The sequence below is a fragment of the Amphibalanus amphitrite genome, unplaced genomic scaffold, assembly GCF_019059575.1.
Source record: "Amphibalanus amphitrite isolate SeventyFive unplaced genomic scaffold, NRLGWU_Aamphi_draft 000270F_arrow, whole genome shotgun sequence".
In the NCBI taxonomy this organism is placed as follows: Eukaryota; Metazoa; Arthropoda; class Thecostraca; order Balanomorpha; family Balanidae; genus Amphibalanus; species Amphibalanus amphitrite.
The window spans coordinates 504,891-525,243 of NW_024881765.1; the positions used below are offsets into that span (position 1 = coordinate 504,891).

The window sequence follows — 20,353 nt, forward strand, 5'->3', positions numbered from 1 at the left end:
GACGAAAGACAATGACAGCTTGATCACTTATCGATAAGGCGTGATAAAAGCCCACTTCCCGTCCGAGAAACATGGACAAGTGAATCACGATTTCTTTGGAAGTCAATCCAACACCTGTCATTGATTTTTTTCCGTTTCTGGGCATTTCTTCGACCTTCCGTGACCCCTCTTTGACTCACCATCGCTCGGTCATCTGTAGCCTGTCACCAATGGCCTCTCCCTGAGGGCCTTGGTGGGTGTGTCAGTGCGCCACACCAGCTGACCGAGCTGTACCCACCAAATATGGAGACTGACTAATAACAGCCCCGACCGCTCCACCACGGCACTGGCTGGGACGGAGCGCCCCGACCCGACCCGACGCGGACTGACCCCGGCCGGCACACATAGGCTGCAGGTCGGACGTGACTTCTGCAAACGACTCCCAGTGCAGGGCTGGACTGCAGACGGGCCGGGCTTGTCGGCACTGCCAGGCACCGGCGCACGAACGGCTGGGACGGGCTCCGGCGTAGGGCGCTTCGTCTGTGTGTCTGTGTGTATGTGTGTTCGCCTGCGTGGGAGGCAAACTCTTGAAGCCGTGCGCGGAATAAGCAAGACTCAGAGGCGTAGCCGGAACACTTCACGAGAATACAACGTCAGTGATTCCGCTGAAAGCCTGGTCATTTGCAAATGCTCGCTGCTACTGAATAGATACCATCCCCTGATAGCTCCCTGAGCTGAGAGCGAATAACCGAACTGTAAACAGAGGAGCCACTGTGCCAGCTGGACTGTCAACTGGTGCTCGAGAGCGGCACGTGAAATGTTTGGTACGCTGAGCACAACTGAGTGGCGCAATACGTCACAGAATGTCACGGAGCGTTACACACACTGCGTAGCGCTACGTCACGGGGACGGTTCAGGCTCGCTGAGTTTCGCAGTTACGTAATTCTTTTATACTTCCTCCTTTGTAGCCTACCACCCTTCCATCCATCCATCTTTCCAGCCTTCCATTCTTCCATCCTTTCATCCTTCCTTCCTTCCATCCTTTCATCCTTCCATCTTTATATCCTTCTATCCTTCCATTATTCCATCCTTCAATCCTTCCATCCTACGAGTATTGTCAATTCTACCACCCAATCCTATAGTTAGTTAAAATCATTCATCCTACCATCATCACCACCCTACCCTCGATCAACTCCTCCACTTGAACCAGTCAGGCTGTCCGACCAGTCCAACCTGTACCTCCTTACCGGTAACGGTTCAACTCGTCCGGAGCCCACGGCTTGGAGTAACGGTCCCGCCCGGGGACAATGCTCACTGCACGACATTGCAGCCTCTCGGTTCTTCTGTGTGTTTGGTGGGAATGTGGTGTGTTTAGGGAGGATTCGCTATGCAGCGAAATAATTGTGGTAGACATTGACAAAGGGTGAATGCATGATGGCAGTTAGCAAGAAGTAAGTGGTTGGAATGATCAATCAATTTTGCGGGTTTTCGCTAAGCTCGCGCACTTGTTTGACCTCAGCAGCACACACACATCAGAAACATTGGCGGCCAACACCAGAGGTACAGCCCACCGCTTAAGTAATGTAGGGTTTTACTAATCTCAACGGTTGGCTTTGACTGGCGATTGTTTAATGCGGAGTGATGGAAATGCGGAGTGATGGAAAAGAAGATGTCAATAGCTAAAGTTGCAGCTGCAAGGGTGACGATACATATAAGCTACATTCAAAGTTTCATTGTAGTCTGGCTAATCGTTCCTAAGCTTCAGAAGCAGAACATACCCATGACTGAAACCACACATTACTCCTGCTGTGGACTGTACCAGCAGGTCGGAAACATCAACATCAGCCACCAGCGGCGCTTCGTCTGAAGCCACCTCCATGACGTCATCAGTGGGTGGCCACCCGGCGGGGAAGGGAGAGGAGAGGTCAGCCGCCATTCGCTGCCTGAGCTCTCTTTGTCTTCCGGGAGGATTAGTGCTGCAGATACCGCCATAAGCGTCCCAGCCGCTTGTGGGCGGCGGCTGGGGCCGACAGAGCTACCAGTTTCGGCTGGAGTTGGACCTTCATCCACAGACAGGTGCAGTGACATTGAGAGTGATGTCATTCCGAGAATGGACACTCTTTGAGATAAGAGGGTTTGCTAGGTTACGGGTACGTTTAAATTGACGCGCCTATTTCACAGGGCCAGATTAAATAGCAAAATAGCAAAAATGATTCTACGTAACAATGACATATAATCGAAAGCTGCACTGTTGTGTACAACCTTATTCTACAGTGTGACCTTCTATCTGACTTTCTACCAACCTTGATCAATGTAGACAATAGACATGGATCAAAATTTAGACAAAAATGCTTGGGCATGTTCATGGCATAAGCATAAAACGCATTTTCAATTTTATGCATCTATACCTCTGCTCATAGACGGTTATTCGATATTTCCTCGGCTTCATAGGTATTCAAGATTCACTAATCTGCTTCACTAATCTGCATCCAACTTGCCACATGTTGCGTGCTCCAGTTCCATATCAGTTGTGATTTACACTATCTCTGCTACAAGGAAGGTCTCACTGAGGGTTGGGCAGATGCCGACAACCAGACCACATTTATCTGATACGACAGGATACAGCAAAAACACGAGCAACACGGAATTTCCCGGCCATGGGGCGATGTTATTGCAAGATCATCCCGATTTTGACACTGTAATTGGACCGACACCTGTGCAGAACGTCATGTTTTCGAGCCGTCACTTTACTTCAACACTCATGGACAATGCCAGAACGCAGTCACTCAGTCAAGGACTTTGGGATGGGCCTGCTATTTTGATGTCAAAGAAAACATATCCTGCTCGGTACTCAGTCTAACATAATTTACTAACAGCTTGATCCACTGAAAGTCAGAGAAATGAAAAATTCTGATTTTAGAGGGACACTAACTTCATAACTACACTCAAAAACCATTGACGGCATTCAGGACTATCAAACGAGGGCTGCTAATATGTTTTCGGATAAGTGAGCTCGCGCTTGCCCTGCTCTTACGTAATGTGCTCCCGCCGCTGCTACCTCAGGAGCCGTGAACAATGAACGTGCTCCTATTCAGACTCCAGCCTTACGAAATTGTCTGTTTCTATCACACTGATGCTGTGCAACGGTAGCTGTCTCAGTTGTGACTGCATCTGTGACCGTGGCTGTAACACAGAACTGTGAGATCATCGCGGTAATCGATCGCAGCATCGACAACACACTCGGCATCTATTCACAGGACAGCTGTTTTGTAACTGGTTTATATCCAGCTGGCTTCCGTGTCTGATGTTTCCGCCGCTATTCGCGTCGTTTTGTCCGTTGGGGGCGGTGTTCTCAACGTCTTTCTCGTTCCCTTGGCCCCGACGCCGTGTCTGTCTCGGCCCCTCGGCCCTGCAGTGTCTACCTCGGCCCCAGCGTCTGCCTCGCCCCCTCAGCCCTGGTGTCTGTCTCGGCCCCCTGTCCCCGGCATCTGCACTCTGCACTGCCGGCTCCCTGCGCTGATGTCACCACCACGGCCGGTGTGGGCCGTAATCCGCCGGTAGCCAGTCTGCGGATGGCTCACTTTTGCGATCGTTTATCGCTGGGAACAGACGGCCACTGGCCGGTCGGCTCAGGGGTAGTGTCGCCACGGTGCATGTCACCTGACGACGGAACGATCTGATATACTGACGGTGGCAGGCAGTCGCGCCGTGGTGTGACTTCTTCACGCCGAGTAGACCCGATAAGCACCCTCACGTGACTGCTGAATGGAATTGGGTGCCCACTGCCCAGCAACCCACTTTTCAGAGCATGTGTGTTGTGATCAAATGTGCTTATGTTCACTTTAATGAAAAACAATATCAAATTCTTATCTGTATTCAGTGTAAACGCGTTTCGATTAGTTCCTTATCAATACATTGATACAATACAGATTATGAACACACACGATTCATAATCTGTATTGTATCAATGTATTGATAAAGAAATAATCGAAACGCGTTTACATTGAATACAGAGAAGAATTTGATATTGTTTTTCATTAAAGTGAACATTTGTCAAAATTAACAATATACAAGTGTGCTTAGTTCTGAATTTTACAGCCTGTAACAAAGCTCTCGTAGGGGAAAGTGGGGTAAGACGGTCAGGGTAGGTAAGACGGGCACCCCTTCTGCAGACCAAACCAATAGCGCTACGAGCGAGAAAAATTAGGACCAGAATTGCCTTTCCCACTACACACCACCATTGAAGTCTGGTGAATTTGTGTTCAGTCGATAATCTTTTATTTTGATTTCTATAAAACACTCATTTCATTGAAAACATTTATAATGTATTGGGCAAGCTTTTATATGAAGCACTATAGAGTTAAAAACTCGCTATCACTTGTGGTACACTCATATGCCACCAGTGTCCATTTACTGCGGATTTGCTTTGTCTGCATCAAATTGTCCACGGAGAAAAATCGTGCTGAACTTCTGACATTGAGTTTGGGGTAAGACGGGCAACTAGTATGAATCCAATGGGTCTGTAATGGTGAAAATATTTTTGTTGCTGTAGGAAGAATAGAAGCATTTCTAATAAGAATATGTTCGATTCCGATACTCACAGACATGTTAGCAATATTCCTTCGGCACAGTTTATTCTCGAATAATGAATGTGAAAACGGTTCTACATGGCTTCTGAACTACGGCCTAGTTATATACGAGCATACGCCATCTGCACGAATCTCGTATACTGCCATTTCCGAAGCACTTGAGACCAACGAGCGACTGTATCAATGCGGCTAATCTCGGACATTTGTTGCGAGCTGTGCTGGTCGGTGAAAGAAGCTGGCCGTCTTGCCCTACCCATGTGACCGTCTTACCCCATGGGGTGGGGTAAGACGGGTTTTTGCAAGGTTTTGCAAAAATAGCTGCAGATTATTTGTTGAATCAGGCCTAAGTCTCACCTTCTGGCAAATGGAAGTAAAATGTCTACAAAAGGTTTTCACCAAGTTTCCCGTTTCTATGATGTTTCTAACCGGCCGAAAAATGGCTCCAAAGTTAAGGTGCCCGTCTTACCCCACTTTCCCCTAAATATATCGAGAGGAATAGCAGAGCACCTAGTTTGTCTCACAGCCAATTAAAGGGACTATCCCACCTTTAACATGGGGTTTGAGTTGAGATAGCCAAGTTTGCGGCGAGGTTCAGAAACCACTATCTATCTAGGTTGCAACCCCCGCGGCCTCTTGGTGTTGAAGAAATTCGTTCCCTTCATTTGAAAATGGGCCTTGTACAAGGCCCTATCTTCAACATGGAGCGACCGTTAGTGTGACGTCACCTCGTTTGGTCATTCTGATTTAAATGGGTTTGTTCGGTGAAAAATCGCTTAAAACTTGGTCTGAACTTTGTTGTGGTGCCTACAGAGTAAAAAGAATCAGCTTTATGACAGTAATGTGGCCTGGGGAAGGAGGTAATTTTGGGCTGTGACGTCACATATTTGAAAGTTTGTGTTTGGAATATGGGAAGCCTAAGATGTTTAATGAAAAATAAATGCCAGAACCGTGTTCCTGGTCATCCAATCTATAAAGTCGGACACAATTTAACTGGTTTTAACAACATTTTAGAAGGTGGGATAGTCCCTTTAAATGATATATCCATATATGTAAACTACGCTAAACAGTATGCATGCAAACGACAGAAAGTCCATTGATACGATGAACTTGTTTCGGATACCGAATGAGTGATATCAGCAGTCTGTCGTAAGTGTCTGAAAATGACAATGAAGCTTGGCGCACCGTACATTCTTCAGTGAGAATTCCTGAATCTACGGGCGGTTGGTGTATCTCATCACGGCAAAGAGATAAGTCTCATTACTCTGAAACTTCTGCCAATGGCATGCTGGTTGACGTATATCACAATGCCACTTCAGACAGATAGCCGTGCAAGGCTGCGTCTCCACAACATTTTTCCCAATAATGATAATTCGCTTGTCATCTTGCTGTTGAATGTATTCATAAATCGTTTGTACCATAGTTGAGGATGGTGTCCCGTAACATTAGAAAATTTCTCAATATTTTTCTTCATAATTTGTAGTTTCATGATTTATGGCGCTTCTGACAATGAATTATCTATTATCCACCCCACTTAGTGCATTGCACCGAGCAGTTAATTGCACTTTCATCAAGCGACTCACCAGGTGCAAGCTGCCATGCCAACCATGTGAGAGCCATCAAAGTCACAAGGCTGCGCTGTTTTAAATGGATTCACTTAACGTGACATCATATCTCCAAGTATGAGTCCTTCCTGCTAAACTGTCATCACCATCATTCAGGATAAGCGACGGCTGACAGGACTGACAGCAACATAGATTGGCTTCTCGGGGATTTCTCGAATTCCCTGGCTCCCTGCATACCCCGAAATGTCAGTCCATTCTTCCTGCTGCACGGACTTGCGATATTCATCATCCACCAAGGCCCATCCACTCGGTTCCAGCACCACTCCTGATTCGGATATATGACGCCTGACGCCAGGTATATTCTTGATGCGTATCTTTCTAGGTCAACATGATATCACTGCAGCGGTAAAAGTGTCACGAATAAAAAATGTAGTTGGCACCGGGCTCTGGTTGTCCTTGACAGGGCTTCCACCATGTAAGGCCTGGGCTGAGTTAAATCATAACGAGCAAATTTTGCATTGAAATTGAGGATTTGCAAAGAAAACATTATGTTCAATTACTAATGCATGTGTGCTTGCACCTGATTTGCATACATCAGTCATCGGGAATGGGCAAACGTTGCCTGTATCCACTAATTTTAGGTAAAAACTTGTAGCACACACGACCTTTAGAACGCAAATAACATGAATAATGTTGCTCCTGACATGACATCTCTAATCTCCCATGTAACACTTATCATTTGTGGAGATGCATATCGTTGATACCGCTGTATTGATGTCCTGTAAAAAGATAGGAACATTGCTACCCCTCTATGTATTGATGCCAAGCTCACCGAAAGATCGAAAGATCTTCCGACACAAGACCTGGCTTCGGATGAAATTAGTTTTTTTTTTTCAATCTACTGCCCCGTTTTGGCATGTGATGGCTGTGCTGAGATTGCAGATCCTATTAGAAACAACGACCCGTTCCGTATCCAGTCCCACTCCCGTCTCTGTTCCTATCTCGTTCCCATCTCATCCCCTTCCCATTTCACCTCGTCAACTCCACTTCCCCAACCTATCCCGTCTAAACGAGGCATGCGGGGCCAACTCTCAGTGAAAGTGAACAGGGAGGTCGCGCGAGGTGCTCAGTACGCTGGAGACCCAGACAGCTCCACTCAACGTGTCGGCTTGGGTCGAACAGACTCGTTGAGATACGACCAATGATAAAGTGCCGAGAAGTTAAAGGAATGATAATGTGTCGGTGGCAATTATCGAGAGAAGCAAGATATAAAACAAATTTCCCCATTCCACGTGAGCGATGCCACGCTGTCATGCCTTGAAATTCTGCAACTTCACACGCACATTCTACAATGATAGAGCTATTATGTCCTATCCTGGTTCGGCTTCCATTTTTTAACTTAACCAATAATCATATCAAGTTATTTCAAACTGGTCATGTAACTTGACCTCTGACATGTCACCCACTCGAACTATGTCTGACCTTTGTCACGTAACACTGTCCTGACCCCTCTCCCTGACTGACCTCAGTAGTGTCGACGTTGCTGCCTGCGCTACGCTGTGCCGATGTCCTTTCTCGGTGCCCGTCCTGGCCTTGGTGCTGCCTCCTGTGCCGGGAAGCTCTTCGAGCCTTGGCGTCCTGGAACGGAAGCTCAGATCACCAACCTGTCCTCGGATGGCGATCGGGAACAGGGTGTACGCTGGAAACATCGAGCGTCTTCCCGGAGGTGCGGCTTCAGTGTTGCATTGATGTATTCTTCAATATCATTTATGCTTGCGGTAGGTAGTTATCTATTGTGAGTGAATCAGAACGGCTCCTATCTTTGTTTTAGATTTATAATGTGCGTGTGTGTGTGGAAGTTTTTGGGTGTGTTGTGTCTATGTTTTCCACATAATTAGTCGAGCTAAAATTATGCAGCCCCCACCGTGCAGCTTTGCTTTTTTCTGACGTTGTCAATAGACAAAAAAAAAATAGATGTATCAGCTGATAGCATCCAAAAAGTGTCGTATGTCATATGTGTCTTCTATCTATCCCCTAGAACTATGGCTTCAAACTTACAGATTCTCCCTAAATCCAATAACAATAATTATGCAAGTGCTTCATTATAGCAACAAATATAATGCTACGAAAAACAATCCGTCACCTAACCAAAAATTAACTAAATATGATTCCACCTAACTGTGAAGCATGCATGTATGAATATATTTCGCTTTTCACATGTCTGTCTCTGACACCGATCTGGCAGGCACCCAGTTGTCCGCCTACATAACATTCCGTTATATGGCCGTCGTTGTAATCTCGTATACCAACCTGGCAACAATCACTGTTCACATGCAACCAGAATTTCCAATTAGGCACGTTTCCAATAATGCCAACAACAGGGCGGCCGGGCACGGCACCCATGACACTGCACGGAATATATCAGCATTTGATATTGCCGGTTATTTTCACTGCGGCTTGCGACATTTTGTAACGTACCGAATGGCTATCCTGAAACAGTATAAATTTATACCTGCTACACATTGATCTATCGACAACATGCAATTGCACACAGATTAACAACTACTGGCACATGTTCGCTGCTCATCCTTTGCCAATGTATTTACGACCATTCGCAGCTAAGGGTTCCATCACTTTTCGACATCATCATTTTGATATGACGTCACCAGCGCCTGGATCCCTCCCGGATGAGGTGGGTTCGTTTCGTGACTCAGCCTCGTTCGGGGTCGATCGATGATCAGACAGCCAGTGTGCGGGCCTCCTCCCGGCAGGCCCTGCACTAAACTCATGATTGGATTCATTACTGAGGGAGGCCGAACTCGCCAAATCGCACATTGTTAACATGGTTATTCAATTATAGCGTTAAAACGGACCTCTCACATCTGCATGCTTCAAAGTTACGCCCGGACCACAGCATCATCTGCTGGTGAGGGTTCTTGGAAAGAAGAAAGAAAAGGAAAATCCGGCCATCTTCATGTTTTTTGTCCAGCGCAGACGCACAGGTGTTACTTTGACTAGCTGATGAGTGGTTGGCCGAGAGTGAAGACGTCACACGATCGGTGACGTCATCAGACGAAGCTGGGCGCAATGATGAAAACGCTCGAAACTACACTTTAAAGACACTAAATATGCAGAAAAGAACGTCGGATTGTATTAACATATTTTCTTAGATTTTACACATCTCCAAACCAATAACGCCTTTCTGTGCGCTGACTGACACCGGACAGAATAATCGGTCCCACCGTTATTCACGCTGCATTACGTTTACCCCGGCTGCATGCGGCTGGATTGCCATTGTCCACAGCACCTACAAACCTGGCTGAGCCGGCTATCGGACCTAACCCAGCCCGGCCTTTTGGACTACTTTGTCCAGCTTCGGTGCTAGTCAGTGACCGGTACGACGGGACCATTTTTACTGTCACACTGTGCACAACAAAGCAGAAATTCAGGTTGTTCACTTTTTCAGTTCATCGGTCCGCTATACGGTGGAAGGGCCGGGCATAATGACAGGCAGGTCCGTGGTATCGGTGACAACCCGGAACTGGGTCCGTCCGCGGCACCGCGTAGGTGCTGTCCGAGTCCGCACGAACCGTTAATAGCCCAGACCCTGAACCTGAACAGTGATTACAACGTGCTGGCGCCAATAATGAAGATGACGTGGTGTCCGTCAGAGACCGACAGTTTGGTCAGAACACTATCGTATTTCTCTGTAATCTCCAAACGTTGTCCATCCATTTAGGGCAGGTTATCATGAGCTCTCAGGTGCTGCAGACCGTCTCAGTCCCGACTGTGGGCGTATCAGAGCCGCTGGCCCTGCCGTAATGCAGCCGAGTGGGATAAATCACCGGCCCAGTCTGCTGCTCAGACATCACCATCGGACAGCTCTGGGCGCGGGAGGAGCCCGGAACCCGGCGCGGGGCGGGATCCCCTGTCGTCGACCCCATTCCCGGGCCAGTGGCCGTGCCGAGCTGTCCACCCACGTCCAACTCCGAGCTGTACGTCCTCTGACCACCTGCCGCTGCTGCAGAGAGCGGACAAAGCTGCTGCCCGCCCCTGACCCCGGACGGACGTCAGATGGTGGGGACAAAGATCGCAGAGCTGACGGAGAGGGACAAAGATCGCCAGGATGGCAGGGCTGGACACAGATAGCCGGACTGACAGGGGTATCTCGGGGGGCAGGACGACGGGAGGGATCCGGGAACGTCAGCGCTCCCGCGGAGAGCTGAGATCTGCTAAGATCTCAGGAGGGCGGGTGCTCACTTCTGGGATCTCTACCCACCCGTCTCTCCTCCATCAATCTGTATTAGATCTTGCAGCTGATGAGGTCAGCCAGACTATCCCACTGCCGGGCTGTCTGTATAAGCTCCATAGCTCCTTACCAAGCTAACTCAGCGATGGACCATCGCCAATCTGGCTCGAATCTTACCTTGGTGGCGTTTCTTTCATGCACGGGACTGGCCCGCTGCAACTCACTAACTCCGTGGGACATAAAACTGGTCAGCGGCGGGCGGCGGGCAGGGGCGGGGGCGGGAGCGGGGGCGGGGGCGGCTCAGCGGTGACCTTATACGGCAGTCGGCCGTCACGGGCGGCAGCCTCCCCCTCCCCCAGTGACGGCAGTGGGGTGGTCAGCCCGGGCTCCACCATTCAACGAGCTGGGGCGGGCCCGTCGAGCGGGATACAAAAACCGGTGTAAGGGTGCGCGTGTGTAGGTGCGCGTGCGCGTGTTTGTCTGCCTGTGTGCATGTTTACAGATGACGGACCCGGCTACTATCGCCTGTTAGCCGTCCGACAATGAGACGACTGTCTGGTTTTGTCCACCCTGCAAACAGGGGCACGAGGGACTAAATATGGACGGGACGGTGCAGCCACCCCCTATCTAACAGAGGACCAAACACGGAAGAGGAACTGACCAGCACCGTTCTTGCACAGGGGATTTTGTCCTCCACCCTGATTCTATTTGCAGATCTGCTAAAACTGCTCAGCCTCAGTGTGTAAGGGGCGGGTGCTACAGCGGTCCTTTGTGATCCATAGTTGCAGTCACGGAGCAGAGATTGAAGCTCATATTAGGCTACGGAAGGCAGCCCCCTCGTGTAAGGACGAATGGGGCTTTGGAAGACATAATTGAATTTGAAAGGACAGACGAGAATGACGATTAATCTGGAAGAGTTGAGAGTGGGAAGGGGAAGAGCTGGCACACGGAAAGGGCTAAGAATGGAAAAGCCAGACAAGTCTATACATCCATGGTGATTTGAGGTGTTATCAGCACATCAGTCAATTCAAGCTGACAGGAGGGGTTGACAGATGGTCCAGCCGGAGGTGGCGGATCTGTCCAGTGGGAGTTGTCAGGCGGGCAGTGACAGGTGCCAGTCGGCAGTGTGGGTAGTGATAAACTGCCTCCATCACCGGACACTGACGGCCCGTCGGGTCAGATGGGGGCGACAGAGTGACGACCAGCGGTCAGCGCCGCTAATAACCCCTCACTCCACCTCCGCGGGCCACCGTCGGACACCAGTGACGTCAGAGGTGACGTCAGTGGTGACAGAGGCTCCGGCGGCGTGACTGACCGCGCCCTGTAGTCCGAAGAGGAGTGACCCGCCCTCGTCCCACGACCGGTCACCCCCCGACCGGTCACCGCCCCAGATGATCAGAGTTTATTGGTGTGACCTAGCGGTGCCACCAAAAAGGCCAGCTTACAGTCACTACTCAGGAGGTAAGCTATTGTGAAAGGTTGGAGAAAAAGTAGCTGCTTAGTAAATTAGCGCTGTTGCAGACCGTTTAGAACATGCATACAGACATATAAATTCATAACTTGGTAGGCGAGAGCGAAGCATTGCCTTATCTACCAATGGCGCAGTTTCTAGCCATGCCCTTCTAAGCAACTATTCAATATTCATTCAGCATTCAGAACCGCACGCCAAGGAAACACAGCTGCGCATGATAATACCAAAACCGCACTGGCTCGTCACCTAACACCTCCATTTACGGAGCAACTCCTCTGTGATCGTCACAAAGACCTCTGCTGGCAGCACTGCGCCATCCAAAGGAAGCGCTCCGCAGATGGCGAGGGCGACAAAACGTCGACCCTGCAGCTTACACAACTGCACAGTGCACACGTCCACTGCAGTGCAGACACGGTCCTCTCGGGTCAGGAGGTGCCGTGTCGCTTCCGGCCGGCTCGGCCGTCTGTTGGCTCCCCACTGGCCAAGTCAAACACTCGAGGAGCGGCGCGCAGGTCGCGCCGGGGCGGGGGCGGCAGGCCAGCTGAGCCAGCGGCGGGGGCGGCGGCGGGGGCGGTGACAGCTGGCGCCAATTTGGGCGGGGGCGGCCAATGACCAGGCGGAGCAGCCCGGCGGGAACGAGTCTGCAGATGATCTGATCTGGACGGATTGGACGGCGCACACCTCCGCAAGTGTGGGCTGATGAACGGGTCTGAGAGAAAGAGCGAGGTGGAGGAGAGTGGGAGAGGGAGAGAAGATACATAAACTCACACAGCTGTAACAAAGATGAAATAGCTTTCGAATATTCGAGTAATGGATCAAGAAAAACAGGGCAGCGTGAGCAGAAGACGGGAAAACAGCGTAAAGGGGGAGAATAAAGTGGCTTAGAGTCGGGATAAAATTTGAAAATTAAGATGCATTCAAGAAAGCAAAGACCATTTGAAATAGTTATATGTCAAATATGTGTGAAAGTAAGCTTCATACCTCATCATTCTGTTATCCTGAGGCCTATCATGCCTTTCGGGGATCTCTCGGTCCGTCTAATTCATCTTTGAAGCTGGACGGTCATTTTTAGCCTGATGGAGCTTGCAGGTCCTTAGATGGCGCACCAATGGGCAAGGACGTACTTTGTGGACTACACGAAACCAGATGGCCTGATAATAAGTTGATGACTGTAACGCAGAGAGAAGGCAGGGATTATTCAGATCAGGCGGCCTTACACTCCGTGAATACGGATTAGTATGGTGTCCCAGAGATGTAACATGGAGCGAGCACGTATTATCTGGAGTCAGATTGGCCCAGCTCACGGACTCTACGTGTGCATACGTAAATCATCAGATTGCAAAGCTGGCTGTTGCAACATTGTCGCTGCCTTTTAATTGGGTCCGAGAGGTTAGCACTAATACAACGTTTTGTTAACACAAAAAAAATAATTATGTAGATAACAATTAATTAAATATCGTGATGTCAGACTGTGAGCTACCGTTAGCAATGATTCTTGGACATCTGGCAGAAAGTGAACAGTGAGTACTGAGCAGAGAGCACTGAGGTGCGGATGCTGGATTCTAGCAGACATGTGGTCTGCAAGGCCACAGGTCTGCAGGGCTAGTCATCAGTATTCGGCAGGGACGACGGGACGCTCCCAGCTCAGGGGTCAGACGCCCCCGGGGAGTGCTGGGCAGTGTTGCCGTCAGGAGACTGGAGTTTGAAGCCGCACATACATGGAGCGGGGTGCGGTCGGGGCTGGTTGGGACAGGCCGGTTCACACGGTAGGACGGTAGGTACAGGGTAGACGGTGCTGAGGTGGTTGTGGCACATTGTAATACAGAGGCAGGCGGGCAATCGTTATATAACATCAGAAACACCATGACAAAACCTTCCTTTAAATCGTCCTCCTTTTTCCATAGGATGATATGAAATTGAGGTCAATGAAGATAATGAAATTGAGAAACAGGACATTATGCAACAAGCGAAATATAATATTTCCATTGGGCTGACGTCCCTGAAAATTCAGCATGATATCAATGAACCATAGCAAGGTTTCCGTGAAAAACGTTCACTAGTTATCGACATACGGCCACAAAGTTAGCGTTTGCCTGCGGAAAATAAAGCGATATCGGAGCAATTTACATAAAATTACCCATAATATGATCGTTTTTATGCACTAGGTGACCACCAATATCTAATATATTCACCTCGGATAAGTGTCAGTATAAACCGAATAAATTCCTGCATCATATTAAAGCAAGCTATTTCATGGGCGAGCTCTAATGGCATACAAGAATGTCGTCACGGCATAGTGTATTGAAGTAATTCAGCCTCTCAACGGTATATAACAGGTAAGCCACCACAGTATTATGTGCTGTTGATTACTGATGGTGCCCGTCAGCAGGTCTGACGGGCTTGCTAACATAATCTCTGTGAGATGTGGCGTGCATGATAATAAACTATACCGAACATGTGTTTAAATATTATAGGGCGGAGATGTAGATTTAAATGACAAACAACGAGGCCCTCGATATGTGATTTAGGTATTCTGGAGATTATTCCGGAGTTTATTACGGTGGTTATTCAAAATAGGTGTTGAAAAGCTAACACCTGTGTTCTGTAAAATATTTGTTCAGTGTCATTACTGTAAAGTGTAATGTGACATTCGTGTAAAGACACCAAGGCGAGCAAAGGACCTTATTAAGAAGTTGAATTGGAAACTAATATCTCCCGACCCCTATCTCGTGATAAATACCTAACATGCTCACTCGTCCTCAGCGAATCCCTCAGTTAAAAGGGAGCAAAATGACAGGAGACTGGTCGGCCCTCAATGGAGGCCCAAGTTATGAAAAATGAGCCCACAAAGTGAAATCGAACGGTGGCCCCAGTTTTGATGAGTTGAGCAGCATTCACTAGGCACATATGTTGACAAGAAATAACTTCCCAAGACTGTATGCGATGGAATTGAATGGATAACTTAAATTCATGTAATTATTTCGCTTGGAATGGAATAATGCCGGCATACTAAGGCTCCAATGGCACGACCAGTTGTTTGACGGATGTTGCATGTCCATTGGTAAAACTTAATTTCCGGTCATATCACCTGTGGCTTATTATTTTGAGGCGCTGTTTACGATTATCCTTGCCAACCGGGAGGTCCATTACTTTGATGACCAAGGAGCTACATTGGCATTTTGACAATTGCTTGTTAGTCACGAAAATAATGCGATCAATTATGCATTATGTAAACATAGTAGTCGTTTTAGCAGTTATTTTTTCTGTATTGTATCGTCTCTCTCAATCTACCCATGCCAAATGTGTTATTCAAAGGTTTTCCACGCCCTTTACAATTTTAGAAATCTAATGTTGATTTTGTTTTAGTTTTTTACTTCAAGATTTTCAAAAACATGTTTGCCTCTCTTAGCTCAATGCCTAATGTTTTCGACATGAAATACTAACACAGTTTACGAACATGCCAACAATCAAGTTGCATAGGTATATATCAACGTCATTATCCATTGGTTTGGCTGAACAAAAATTGTAAAAATGTGCATAACATTTATCAGCAATGTCGCCACGTTTGTAGACGCGCCTAGTGGAATTGCGTAACGACCAATAACGATTAAGCTGCAGTTCGATGGTAGGGGAGAGTGGGGTAATTTGGCCGGTGGTGTAAATTGGCCGCCCCCACCTGTACGAAAGCTGATAAAAGTGAATGAAATAACTTTGGTGTCTATTCATTTGTCATCGGCAGAACTAACTCGAGGACAAATGTCAAAACTTACCCCCTCTTAGTTTTATTCAAAATTAATAAAACGTGAATTTCGTTAGAAAATGGTAACTTTTACTTCCGTTTAAAAATTTGTATAACATGTAGTATTTGGGCTGTAAACGAATTCCAACATTATAGCGCCATTCTTAAGGGTGTTCAGAGGTTCCAAGAACAATTTCATGTAGTTCTGTACAGCCATGACAACTTTATAGACAAAAATTTTCAGAATGGCAATGTGGGGTTATTTGGCCGGGTCTAGCGGGGCAACTTGGCCGGTGCGCTCAGAGTCACTATGCTGGGACGGCCGTGTTGTCATGGTCAATTATACCATAAAGGACATGATTCATGACCAACTTTGACTACCTTGATGCCATATTTCCTATTGGACAGCTGTAAGGGCATGTGACGTCATCAAAGGTTGCCTAACGCTTTTTTGCTAATAAATGCTTACAGAAAAAAGATACAGCCGCGCAAATGGTCTCATTGTGTTCAGCTCGTCAAGGCGCATCGAATGATATACATGATATACATGATGACATGATGACTCACGTAACCTTGAGGTCAAGCGACCTGAGGTAACGTGACCTGAAGCCAACCTTTGACCTTGACCTCTCGAGGTAAACACATACATGTTTCGATGCGGAATGACGAGAGAATTACGATGGTACTTTTAGTTTTGGCCTAGCTTGATTACTTCAAAAGTTATTCGTAAAAAACTGTCATCGCATCTAGAGCCGCTATTTCGACTATTTTCGACCCCTGTGACGGCTGAGTCAACCTCCAAAATGCTTCAAATGCGTCGTAGGACAAGCGTCATTGCTGAATGTGAAGCTGACTCGCCTATAACAAAAATCATGGCCTCAAACTAACACCGGCCAAATTGCCCCACACCCCCGGCCAAATAACCCTGCTAGTGGGGCAATTTGGCCGCTTTGCAGACCTTTGTAATACGTCACAATTTCAATATAAGTAGTTACTCTATCATTTCAAGTTTACTGTTTAGTAAAGTAAAATGTATGCCACACCTGTCGGCGTTGAGAAAAATGCAGAAATGTGTTGTCATTTTTTAGTTACATCGTTTTCTAAAAAAAGCGGCCAAATCCCCCTACTCGTCAAAGCAGAGGCCTCTAACAGAAGCACGCCACCATAACGTGTGCGCAATATGGTAATGTGCAGCACATCTGGCTAGTAAATCCGGCTGTGCAGGTGAGAATAATACAACACAGAATATCAAACCGACGGCATCAAGTCAGAAGAAAACAGGAAGAAAGCAAGTTAAGCTGATAAAATATTCAACTATTTCTAGTGCAGGTAGTTACATACCTATTCATCAGCCCAAAGCAGTTTCAGGCCACTATTTGGTGACCGTATTATCTATCCGCCCTTGGTCCAACGGTCCCAGCAGGGTGTGGATGTAGACCCCACACCCGAGGTCGGGTCGGCGTAGCCCCCGCTGAGCCGTCGACAGATAGGATCGCGCCCGGGGCGGCGCCGCCCTTCCAGATCGTGATTCTGGTCACGGCGCCGTCAGCGCCCCTCCTGTGACCTCGTGATCCGTCGATCGCCGCCAGTATCGGTCCCGGCTTACGCAACACCTCGCGGCAAATATGGTCAGCCGGTGCTCTTGCACAAAAATCACTCGAGACCGCCGGAGCCGCTGCTAAACCTGACATGGACGGCTTGATAATGCTCCAATCGTGACCCTGGAGGCTGATGTGTGCCGCTCTCGGTGCTAAAATCGCTCTTGTATCGATGGCGATGGCGAGCGCCGCACCAGTCCATCACAAACTGTGAATGGACGATCAGCGTCGTCAGACACACGGCTGCCTTTGACGGACACGAGCACCGATCAGCGGGGTGCGAGATAGAGTGTGGGGCCTGCCGCACAGCCCTGCACGACCCCGGCCTACTTCTGCAGCCCTCAGCTGAGTCAATGTCTGCAGTCGCGGTGGACGGCGTATAGTAAATCAGAGCGAAATGTGAGCCCATTTCGACGGGCGCCCGTCTGACCTCGAGGAGCCCGGTTGGTCAGGCTAGCTTGGGTTACCGCGGCTTCGAGTTTGCACGTTGCAAAACTGGACACAATGCCCAAAGTTGGTGCTACTGCTCACTGGCGTACCCAGGAATTTGCGAAGGACCAGGGCATTGGTCGAGAGGGCGCCAATCAAGGAGGGCGCCAACAACAAGGAGGGCGCCACATATCTGAAACTTCAATGTGTCAGTTATGTTCGTACACGTGCGGAACGAACATAACTGACATCATCATCTAGGAGCGCGACACTGTCGACTGGAGGGGCGCCAATACTGGACAGAGGGGCGCCGCCATAATCTAGGAGCGCGCTGCTATCGACCGGAGGAGCGCTAACTCTGGACAGAGGGGCGCCGCCATCATCTACATAAGAGCGCGACACTGTCGACTGGAGGGGCGCCAACACTGGACAGAGGGGCACCACCCACCATCATTTAGGAGCGCGACGCTATCGATTGGAGGGGCGCTAATACTGGACAAAGGGGCGCCACCGGCCCACCATATCGTCTAGGAGGGCGCCACTATCACCAGAGGAGCGCCAATACTGGACAGAGGGGCTTCGCCATCAACTAGAAGCGCGCCGCTATCGACTGGAGGAGCGCCAACACTGGACAGAGGGGCGCCAGTCACTGAGGGCGCCGGGGACGATGAGCCAAAGGGACAGGGCATGCACGGAATGTCCTGTATGTGCGTACGCCACTGCTACTGCTAACGTAACGAACGTCTGATCGCTCTTCGTTAGAGAGAGCTGAACCAGCTACATACTGTTTATGTGGCATCGGGACTCGCACGTTGCGTCTATCTTTGGTATTGAGTTGAGCGGATCATCAAAAGGCTTTTTATTTGCTGAGCTGTTGGTGAGTGTGCCATGAGTTCCCTGAGCTGTTGGCGAGTGTGTCGTGAGTTTACTGAGCTGGCCTGAGCTGGTCTGTCACAGCTCCGACGCGGAGGTCGACGAACGGTGAGCTATGGAACAATGGAAAACAGGTAGAACGTGAATACTCGTCTCACGGCTGGAATGTGGGGATCGTTCATGCATTATAATTGGCAGTCTGTCGCCAGCAGCACAATACCACACCAATTTGATGCGACGACACTGCCACATCAGCTGTCCGACGCCAAACGACAACGTAATTATGGCTAAGAATTTGAGGAATTTAATACCTTGCGTCATTGAATGAAGGCCGATGTTTTCACTCAATTCGTTCTTATACAACAGATAGTTTACTGGTACCATCAGATGCACAAGGAAATGGTAAAACTGCAAATACCAAACACCGCATCACTCGCTGCCACACGAAGCCTAGCAGCTCATTAGAGGAGATGCTGAAGATGACCTCCACCGCGCTGCTTAATCATTGGCAGCTTGACTTGATTTTTTTTCTTCAAAATGTAGGTCTCTACGCAAAACGACCTCTTCATTTGTTACATCGTAGAATAAACGTTTTACCATTTTCAAGCGTGCCAAGATGTACGTAACCACTTCATGAAATATTTAATTATATATTCACACGTGCCGGACAATAATGAAATCAAAATATTTGATGATTCTCCATGTAATAACACCGGTAGTTACGACATTACGCAATGAACCAATTGTAGCCAATCTATGAATGATTCTACATGCACGCATTAGTATTACCACCATTTCCCTGGACTTCATGATATCAGATTTGGGAACTCGAAATCCTTCAGCGCTTGTTATAAGGTAATGAACCAATTGGGAGGAAAAGGAATAAGTCAAGCGATGAAAAATAACATCAGCAGCTGCATGACAACATTTTTAGAGCGTCATTATATGCGGCATTAGCTCACCTTATTGCCACAAAGTCACTCTTGGCTCACTCTCGTATAACTGTTGACGTTCGGTCGAGAATTTTCTTACCTACTTAGCTCCGCTATCTCTATCAGATTGAGGAGTGTCCCAGATGTCAGTGACTGACAACGCGGGCGCAGTCATGCTTCATTTCAAGGCTGCGCCCGACATAGTTTCTAATGTATGCTGCAGCCCGCCCAATCCATATAAGAGAGCTTACACATGTTTTAAATGTCACTGTGCCTAACAACGTGACGAATTCATACAAAAGACGTTCGTTTTCCTCGCCTGACTATAAAAAATGCGCCGGTAAATTCAGCATCGTTTTCCCTACGCGTGCCGTAGCCATTGCCGTCCATGGCATGCGCTATCAGAAAGCTTATTGATGAGACAGTCACAGTTATGTAGCAAATTCTTACCACGACAAAAAAAGCGTAGCTCATGGTGTCGCTTAACCCTCGCCGGACCTATTGGTTTTCTACATACGCGCCGGCCGAGGGGGGGGGGGCGGGTACGACCCCCCCCTCGCCGTTTCGCCCCTGGTGGAGCTAGCGCGTCGCGGAAAAAACGAGCGTGTGCGCCGTTACGAGACGCAGAGATTGGTACCCGATTTTAAGGTCCTAGGTCAACCGGTGACCTCTGAGGTCAGGTCAAGTGCCCCAGGGTACGGTTCAGTTTTTGGTGAATAACTTCGCAAAAAACGGCCGCAGAGCCGCGATTTTGACAGCATCGTGTTCGCCTCGCTCAGGCGCGTCGAATGATATACTTTTTGTCCGGGTCAGGTCAACTTGGGGTGTTGACCTCAGGTCAAGGTCAGGTCAGCACCCCCAGGTCACGAAGTTGGTCGAAAGAGGTCATGTCGCATATCATTCGATTCGGCAGGTCTTCCTGAGTCCATTGG

General features: G+C 48.5%; 1 protein-coding gene across 1 annotated transcript in view; it reads right to left on the reverse strand.

The window, feature by feature from the left end:
• Positions 1 to 20,353, reverse strand: part of LOC122387013 — a 75,037-nt gene that overhangs the window by 31,929 nt on the left and 22,755 nt on the right. The window contains exon 4 of the mRNA XM_043376807.1: positions 7,655 to 7,768. Coding sequence (XP_043232742.1) covers positions 7,655 to 7,768 — 114 coding nt within the window. The remainder of the gene's footprint in view (positions 1 to 7,654; positions 7,769 to 20,353) is intronic.